The 10000-nt window shown below is 39.4% G+C and overlaps 1 protein-coding gene across 2 annotated transcripts in view; it reads left to right on the top strand.

The window, feature by feature from the left end:
* Positions 1–10000, top strand: part of LOC113824151 (microtubule-associated protein futsch) — a 32812-nt gene that overhangs the window by 8938 nt on the left and 13874 nt on the right. For both annotated transcript variants that reach the window (XR_003477480.2, XM_027376898.2), the window contains exons 2-5: positions 2031–2102; positions 3313–3415; positions 3902–4368; positions 4530–10000. The exon at positions 4530–10000 is cut by the window's right edge and continues 1936 nt beyond it. Coding sequence is in view for 1 of the 2 variants with exons in the window: in XM_027376898.2 (XP_027232699.2) it covers positions 2031–2102; positions 3313–3415; positions 3902–4368; positions 4530–10000 (6113 nt within the window). In the remaining variant the exon portion in view is untranslated. The remainder of the gene's footprint in view (positions 1–2030; positions 2103–3312; positions 3416–3901; positions 4369–4529) is intronic.

The following is a 10000-nucleotide window of genomic DNA, read 5'->3' as shown; positions in this document are numbered from 1 at the left end:
CATGGTAGGGCACATGAAAACTCATCTTAGTAAACAGGATATTGGCTTATGGTGTGATGTGGCTTCAACCTGGGTAGACTATCATATTATTCAATATGATATGGTAGCATGTCTCCTATTAGGGTTAATAAGTTGGACATTAACAGTACATGTTTAAGAGGTGCCCTGTTCATCGTGCCTTATATTTTATCTCCTGAATGTTTATAAACAAGAACTTTTACTTTGCTATTTTGATAAGAAATCAACCAAAAAGACCAAATAATTGAATGGTTCATGTCTGGCCTATCCAATTATTTCAAAGTGTTTGCAAGAGTGCATATATAAGAGCTCTTATAGTTGGGTGTTTCCACCCTTTTCATTGTTATTTGTAAATGTAGTATGGCCCTTTGAAATAATTAGATAGCATTCACACAGTAAAGTTGAACCAGAAAAGAGAATTGCAGCAGAAATTACCTGTATTTATAAAGATGTGTTGTAATGAAGTCCTCAATTCATGTGATTGATAACATCCCCAGCATATGTTGTAATTGTGTTAATCCTTTGGATTTGGTTGTGTCACGGAAATCATGGTGCGGAAAATATGGGCAGTGGGTTATGTAAGTAGCCAACATCCTGGGCGCGCGTGAACACCCGTGAGCAGTGACAAGACTCTGTGCCTCCCTTTTGCGAAGTTTTGTGCAAAATTTTTTTTTAGCATTTTTGCCATTTTCCAATGTCCATATTTGTCTTTTGATTTGCTTCATCCAGATGGTAATAGCTTATTTTCCTTGCACAGACTCTATATCATCTCTTTGTAGTAAGTCAGAGCAAGAAAAAAAAAAAAAATATATATATATATGGAACATTTGGTTATCTGAATCAAATATCATATTTTTTCATAATTTTCAATTTTGCTTAACCATTTGCTGCCGGGTGGCATGTACATGACATGGCTGTTGTGGACCGAAAAACGGATGGCATTGTATCAGGACCATTCCCGCGCCATTGGCCAGTCAGTTTGTTTTACTCCGATTGTAGCGGTTTCATTTATATGGTAAAGATTTTAGGCAATTCCACCTATAATGAAGGTAAACCTTCAAAATTATAATATTTTTACAAATGATAGCAAATTATAGGCTTTTAGGTGCCAAATGTTGCTTGTAAACTACCAAAAGAGCTAGGCGCAAACAAGGGAAACTGCTGTTGCGCGCCAACAATCCCATTATTACATCCACTTGCCAAACTAAGTGCCTAATGAATCAAATCGCACTCCGCGAGGTTTGTGCACTTGTGGCGAGTCGTTTCTGTCACCCTGGCCTCTGCTCATGACGGCAAATTCGCGTCACCCAGCTCTCGGCCATTTTGTCAGATTATGGCATGTTCACGTCACCTGGCCCTTGAACCAGATTTTTCCATTACGGGACTGTAATATCATTCGGATTGTAGGGATTAATTGTTATTAAGTTTCTGTTTGGGACTTGCAGAAAGTGAATGAAAAAAATGTAATTAATTTGTGTTTTTAATGCTGAATAGATATAGTATTTTTGAAATGAAAGCTTAAAAAAATGGGTTTATTAAAAGGAATTTTAGGACAGCGACTACCCAAAAATTATATATAAACCTTTTATTCTATTAGTATTTTAATGCATGTTTACAAGAAATTTGGAACAACTCATTTCCCCAATGTTAAATTTGTATTTATTATCAACTGTATCAAGGAACAGTAGGTGTTGATATATGCCTTTCTTGCATTATCAGGTCAGAGAAATGTTTTGTGTCAGTCATATGATATAGCTAGACCTTTATTATATGTTTTAAAGGTTAGATAAGGTTGGCATTCATAATATATTGCAGAGTCATATAGCCTTTTACGACATAACGTATGAAAAGAGAAAGGGATTGAAAGATTATATTGTAATCTCTTCAGTAGGTTTCATTTGCCTCTGCAATATTTCCTATTTGTTAGGTTTAATTACCCGTGCAAACCCCATTTCATCAAGACACGAAGCCCCTTGCCTGGCCGATATTTCATAGAGATCTTCTATTTTCAGAGTGTACAATTTGAAAACACAAAGTCCAAGGCAACAGCTGCTATAAGCGAGGAGGAAGTTCCCAATAGATGGGTAAGTAAAGTCTTATGACCCTTTGAACTCTGCCAATTGAGGGTAACGCAAAGTTTATTTTGCCTTATTACCCTTTTAGAAGTAGAAGATCTTTTTCTTTTGTACTTTGAAGTGTGAATTCTGTTAATTATGAATAACCTGAAATGTAGTACTCATTGATCGTTTTTTATTATTATTATTAATATTATTTATTTATTTTTTTTCCTGTAAAGAGTGACACATGGTGATTTTTCATATCTGATACCTATGAAATGCCTTCATTATCATTTACTTCAGTTCTGTGTAAACAACCTTAACACACTAACATAGTATATTATATACTGTTCACTGTCATTTTTGTTTTGTTTGTTTACACAAATGGATCCATAACTGTCTTGTCATTGAAGAATTAATTAATAAACCTACCTGTTTAAACCTGTTCTTGACTATTGAATAAAGGTTCATATGTTTATTACTATTAGCATTGTTTGAAGTCTTATCATAATAATGATAATGTCAATGACAATGATGATGGTTCTAATGAATGTGATAAACAAGTGAGGCCAAGTAGGCTGACTAAGTTACTTATGTGACAAAGAGCTTGTGAAGCAATCTATTTGTAAAAAAAAAGAAAAGAAAAGAAAAAAAATAATGTGGACAGTGGCTTTATATGACAGGTAAAAGTATCAACTCTCACCCCTGTGCTGCTAGACTGAGAGTGGTATCTGTCATATCTAATTGCAACACTGAATCTGTAACAGTAAATGAATAATCACAGTATATTTTCAAGGTAAAGAAAAGCTTTTGAGGAATATGGATTCTTGCAACACATAGCAACTCTTAGGTGTCATTTTGATGTCCCTGGCAGCAACAGGGTAAAAGTTGTTTCTGTTGTCCAGGAAGGAGTTAATAAAATGCACAAAAATTAAAAAATATCAGCAGATTTTTCTCTTTTTCCAATATAAGTTACCATTATTACTAGTGTAGTATTATTATTTGCTTGTACATATATTGTTGTAATTATCATGGTCATTACAGTGATGATGATTGTTATTGTTATTGTTAGTATCGTTTTTAATATCCTCAACTGTATCAGAATATCATTTTTTTTTTATTGCCATAGTTATTATGAATATGATTGTATTTTTTTCTCATTGTTCCTTTATGTACATTTATAGTTTATATACTTATATAATTACCATTAATATTCTCTCTTTCTCTCCTTCCCCAGTTGCAAAATGAAGCCAACTTAGACAACGACTTTATCCGCGAATATTTTCAGTCCCAGCAGGCCCTCTACAGGCAGCAAATTGAAGCTAGAAGACAGTACAGAGGTTTGTGATTTTCGCTTTCTCGCTGAAGAGGATCATAATAGACAGTGACTTTCAAATGATTCCTTTTTAGTTTATCTCTAATGCACGCACTGTTTTGCTACTTTGTACTGAAAAGGATGTTAGTTTGATTTGTATTTTTACCACTTTCGTGTATTTTTTTTGCATTTCTTTTTAAAAGATCGAAGTAGATGCTTTTGTTTCTAATGTACTTGAACACAATTTTAGTCCCTTTTGTGGTAGTCTAAAATCATTATTTTCCTTTAAATGTTTTAAGTATTTAGGCAGTGTAATTTGAGTCATTTTTACATATATTTTAGACTTTGATATGTTTGTAGTTCTGTGTATCATCTTGTTAAAATTTTCTCAGGGATAAGAAACCTTTGATTTATGTACTGTGTACTCTGTAGTTTCTCTTTGTTTATACTTTAAACAAAATTCAGCTCTCCCCAATACAAAATATAATGCAGAGAACCTTGTTTTTCATAGAAACCAGTGGAGAAGGGGCAGCCCCGTCAACTCCGTCAGCGGCTCTGCCCTCAGTCCAACAGGCGGCTCTTGGGGGCCCTCAGCAACCAGGCAAAGCCACTCCCTCATCCCACAGTACCCCTCCAGCGACTTCATCAACAGCAGCAGCTGGAGGAGGAGGCACAGCCAGTGTTGGCCGAGTGCACACACATCCTGTGAGCAAAACTACTCCAGATTTAACTGCGAAAGCAAGCTCAGGTCCTGCTCACAAGCCATCCCCAAGCCCCTCTGTCAGAACCTCCTTAGCTGCTGGCGTAACCTCACTGTCATCTGGCGGACAAGCACCAGCGGCTAAAGAGGGTGCTGCAAAGGTTTATGCAAACACATTGGTTAGTACTGCACCTCGTATAACTAGTGGTGAAACCTCGGCACCTTCGGCCACTCCAACACCACCTAGAGAAAAGCCACCGACACAACTCACCCTCAAGGTTAGTTTTTATGAACTTGAATTTTATCATTGTTGTTCTTCATTTTTTGTGCAGTAAGTCAGCAATTGAGAAGTGCATTATTGAACCAGAAGCATTTGTTGATCAATTTTGCCCTATGCTGTCGTTAGTGTCCCTTTATAATGCTCTTCATGTGGTTGCAGGTAAAATTAAAGAATGATGCAACAGCAGTAACCACCCCACAAACACCCTCAACATCATCAAGTTCCAGTAGACCTAGTAGAAGTTCAGCACGTGCTGCTCGAGAGCTCAGTAGAGTCTCGCTTGAAGACTCAGAGGAGGAGGATGACTCTGAGGGAAGGGAGGAGCGTCACCCACCTGTGAGGCGTTCCAGGAAGCGCTCAGCGCGGCATTCACAGACCCCAGAGGATCCTGACTTTGTTGCAGCTGGCACTAGCCACTTGAGCAGTCCCCCGAGCAGTGATCTCAAAGACAGAGTGCCGTCTCTTAGGATTAAGTTACCTGAACCTGTGCCTAATGTGAATTTAAGTGTTTCAACAACAGTTGATGAAAAACCAAAGAAAAGAATAGAGAGTGTATCTATTAATAGGAAAGAACCTAATAGTTTATTGGATGCAAAGTGCAGACGCCCTGTTCATAGCATTAGGAAGCACGTGAATGACCCTCCACAAGACATTGAAGGCTCGCTCAACAGAGAGACCTTAGTACCTGATGTAAGTGTTAGATCCGCCGGTGATAATCTGAAAAATCCATGTCTTCAGGAAGGACCGAAACCCCCAGGGAAAAGCGGAGGCAGTGTTTGTGATTCCAAGAACTTGAAAGATACATTGGTCAAACCTGATTCTCCTGTGCCATTAGACTGGTTGAAAAGATCGCTAAGGACTAACCCTAAAAAACACGAACCCAGTGAGGCCGGTTCAAATTCACAGGGACCAGACTATGCAAGTTTACAACCAACGGTTTCGCTGAGACGTATAGAGGCTGTACCCAGCACAGAGAGACAAATTGCCAAAGATGAACCAGTAGTGAGTCCTGTTAGCTTGAGTTGGAAAAGCCCAAGTGCTAGTGAGAGTCAAGAACCAGAAAGGAAAGCAGAAAGAGAAAGTTCTACAAGGAGAGAGAATGCAAAAAATCAGTTGGAAAGCAAAACTGGAAATAAACTAAGTGCTGAGGAAAGATTAGAGGCTTACAGTTCCATTACTGTATCAAAAGTTGATACTCTAAAAAGAAAAGAACCAAGTGATTTGAATACCAGTAAAGAAATTGAGCCGTCAACATTAAGAACACTCCTTACAGGTGAAAATAAAGATATTGGTTTAGTAGCAAACAAAAATAAATCTACAGCTGTTGATGCACAAGACCAGCCTGACCAGAAGCATTTGCCCAGTTTGAAAAGTCCTCAACAGAGATCAAAAAGCACAGAAGACCCAGGTGGTAGTGCATTAAGTTTGGTAATAGTGCCCCCAGCAGAGAGTTCGTCCAGCACCAAACAGAGTGTAGGAAGAACCGTTGGGGAAACTCAAGTTAAAACTGTGATATACGAGTCCAGTGATCCAGAATGGAAAACTGATAGTACAAAGCCACATTCTGATTGCAAATTCTCAAAAGAAACTGCCGAAAAGAAGGAACCTGACAAACAAAGTCAGGTTGCTCAAGACGTCACTCAAGGGCCAAATGTTAAAAGGGACCCTAGTGTTTTAGAGGAAAATTCAAAACCAGGAGTTGAATGCAGCACTTCAGCTGGAACAGCAGTTGCATCTGCACACAAGGCAGCTAGTCTACCAACTGGTCCACTCAAAACAAAGATCTGGGAAAAGTTGCTGACAACAGCACAGAAGAAAGGAGACGTTTCCAAAGACACCCCAAAAGACTCGACCAAAAAGGAAGAAAAAGAAGAAACACCTCTTCAAGTTCAGCAAACTGACCAGCACATAAAAACAGAAACTGATGTAAAGAAAGAGTTTGATAAAGATCAACAGACGACAGATGAGACTTGCTCTGGCCAAGGAACTGAAAGCTTAGAGAAGTCAAGCGAACATCACGCTCAAGCCACAGACGTGAAGGCTGTTGTGGTAACCAATACCCAGATAACAGAAGCTGTGCACAAACCTGGTGAGTTGCTAGAAAAAAGCACCAGGAAGGCAAGTCACAAGAGTGAGAAAGGTGATGCTGCCCAAGAAACCAGCACAAAGGAAGAACTGACAGAAAGTTCATTGTCTGGAAATCAGCAGGTGCCCCAGAAGGATACCCTTGCTTCAGAAACCAAGAGGGAAGTAGTTCCTGAAACCCCAAAAGTCCCATTAGTAAATACACTTGGTAAACCAGCACCACCTGTTGCAAAATCAAAATTGATTCCAAATTTAAAAACACCTGTTACTGTTTCAGCTGCAAGTGAAACTCCAGCCTCTACAAGTTGGAGAAAAGAAACTGTTTTTAAGATAGAGGAGAGTGAACCAGCTCTAGAAGAGGAAGGCAAGACTGGTGCCCCATCTAAACAGGAAAAGTTAGGGGAACCTAGCAAGGAACCTAAAAACGATAGCACAGATATCCAGAGCCATAAAAAAGAAACTGTTGAACCAGTTACTGATAAGCCTGTTAAGGAAGAGCAGACTCTTACAGACACAACAGATTCAGAGAAAAGAGAGCAGTCTGATAAAGTTCAGACAAGCAAGAGCAAATGGAATAAAGCCTCCAAAGAAAGTCCAGAGCAGCAGGAATCAGACCCAGAGAAGAAGCCATTCTTAGAATCACAACCTGACCCCACACCACCACCAGTTGCAAGCAGATCACAGGCTGATAGCAAGAGCTGGTTACAACCTGATTCTAAAGTTGAACCTCTAGAAAAGACAACTAGTGTTGCATCAACCAGGATTTTGGAAGACAGAGGAAAGTTTATCTCTTGCCCAGCTGATAAAAAGGATCAGCAGGTTACCCCATCTGTAGAGAACAAGGAACTGCCTACAGATACCAGCTTAAAAGAAATTGGAGAAGCAGAGAAAAAGGCAGAGAGTCAGCCATTTGGCCTCAATCTAAACAAAGTAAATGTCTCAAGCAGTGAGAGAGAGAGATCTCAGAGTGTAATTAGTACAGAAGGAAGGTGTAATGAAATACCTGTGTCAAGCCAACACAGATTTTTAGCATTTGAAACTCCTAAGAAAGAAGGAACTAATGTGAGAGAGCTAACAAGTATTGAGAAAGATCGCACACATCAAGATACGACTGCAAGTCCAAAGGATCCATCTGTTACAAGTTTAACTACTGAATATAAAGAAGATCCAACTACATCCAGTAAAGTAACATCTTGTGAAACAGATTCAGTTACAAAAGTCAAAGTAGAGGATAGGAAAAAAGAACTAGTCTCAACTTCCAATCATACACATACTGAGAGTGAACACTCGCTCCTAAATAAAGTTTCAGGTGTGAAAGATCTTCCAGTTTCTAGCGAATTAAGGACTTCTGAAAACACTACAGTTTCTTCAAGTAAAGATCTTCCAAAGAGAGAAGAACCAGTCCCAGCAGAGGAAGTTGATCCCCCTAAGAGAGAAGAACCAGCTCCAGCAGATAAAAGTGATCCACATCTGACAAGCAAAGTAGTAAGCAGCAAGAAAGAACTAGCACTATCAAGCAAACTTTCAGTAATCAAAGCTGCAAGTAGTGGGAAAGATCCATCATCTATAATAGAAGTTTCATCTTGTGTGACAGATTTCACTACTGAAGAGTCCAAAAGTGAAAAGAAAACAACCCTCACTTCAGAAGTTTCTTTTGAGAAAGACCCAACTACAACATTTGCCAGTTTGAGTAGTGAGAAAGAATCGCCTCTGACAGGCAACGTTTCCAGCAGGGAGAGACAGCCAGAAGTTTTTACTAGTGACGGAAAATCTTCTGTTGCAACAGAAGTTTTAAGTCAAGAGGAAAAAACATCTGTCTTGTCAGAAGTTTCTGTTGAAAAGAAAGAGCGTGCTTTCACAGGTGAACCCCAGATCTGTAAGAAAGAACCACCAGTTATACCAGAAGGCCTTAGCAGTGAGAAAGAACCATCAGCGACATCTGAAATTCACAGTACAGTTCTCAGTCAGGATAAGAAGACCACTGTCACATGTGAAGTTTCCAGTGATCAGAAAGAATCACTCCCCACAACTGACATTTCCAGCGGTGAAAAAGGACCAGAAATCACATCAGCTGTTCCTAAGAGTGAGAAAGAGCCATCTGTAACACCAGAATTTATCACTAGAGAAGAAAAACCAACACACGCACCTGAAGTTCCCACTGTTGAGAAAGAACCAGCTGAAACCTTTAAAACTTTCAGTAGCAAGGAAGAACCAGCTGACAAACTTGAAGTTCCCAGTAATAAGAAAGAATTAACTGGAACTGAAACTCCAAGTAATGAGAAAGAATTGACTGTTGCAACTGAGGCTCCTATTAGTGAGCAAGAATTAGCCACAAAATCTAAAGCTACCACTAGTGAGAAAGAACCATTTGTAAAATTACAACCAGCTGTAAAATCTAAAGCCTCTACCAGTGAGAAAGAACCAGCTGTAGAATCAAAAGCTGCCAAAAGTGAAAAAGAATCACCAGGTGAGAAAGAACCAGTTGTAAAATCGAAGACTACCACTAGTGAGAAAGAGCCATCAGTAAAATCTGAGGCCTTTGCTAGTGAGAAAGAAACAGCAGTACAAGTGCAAGAATCCCCAAGTGACAAAGAACCAGCTGTAGAATTGAAAACTGCCTCTAGTGAGAAAGAACCATCTGTAAAAGTTGAGGCTTCAACTAGTGAGAAAGAGCCATCAGTAAAATCTGAGGCCTTTGCTAGTGAGAAAGAAACAGCAGTACAAGTGCAAGAATCCCCAAGTGACAAAGAACCAGCTGTAGAATTGAAAGCTGCCTCTAGTGAGAAACAGCCATCTGTAAAAGCTGAGGCCTCAACTAGTGAGGAAGAACCAAGTGAAAAAGAACCAGTGGTAGAATCAAAAGCTTCTTCAAGTGAAAAGGAGCTAGTGACTAAAAAAGAGCCAGCTGTCACATCGGAAGTTCCCAGCAGCGAGAAAGAGCCACATTCTGTAATCACATCTGAGAACACTCCAAAAGAACTTCTCACCGATAAGGAAGATCCAACTGCAACCTGTAAATCATTCAGCAATAAGGAAGAATCAGCTGAAGACAGTAAAAAGAAGGAACAAAGCGAAACTGATGCACTGAGTAGAGAGGGGGATTTGGCTGAAACAACCAAAGCTCCCATTAGCAAGCAAGAACCAGCTGTTAAATTAGAAGCTTCCCAAAGCCAGAAAGAACCAGCTATAGAATCAAAAGCTTCTGCTAGCAAAAAAGAACCAGTAACCAAGAAAGAAGAAACTGTCACATCAGAAGTTCCCAATAGTGAGAAAGAACCACTTCCTGTGAGTACATCTGAGAACGCTCCAAAAAAATCTGTGGTCACAGGGGAAGTTATAGTCTGTCCACCTCCAGACTCTCAAATTAGTTTTACAGAACCAGAAGCATCTAGTATTGTTTTTGGTCTAAAGGCAGAAAGTGCAAAGGAATCAAAGGAACCAAAGGAACCACAAGAAGTTCCAGGAGCAGAGACAGACCCTAAAAAGACCAGTGTTGAGGAAGTTACGCCCATCTGTTCTGAGAGTGGTGCTGAACCTTCAAAACG

Source organism: Penaeus vannamei, chromosome 40, assembly GCF_042767895.1.
Source record: "Penaeus vannamei isolate JL-2024 chromosome 40, ASM4276789v1, whole genome shotgun sequence".
NCBI classification, from domain to species: Eukaryota; Metazoa; Arthropoda; class Malacostraca; order Decapoda; family Penaeidae; genus Penaeus; species Penaeus vannamei.
This window is presented reverse-complemented; position numbering and strand designations above follow the sequence as displayed.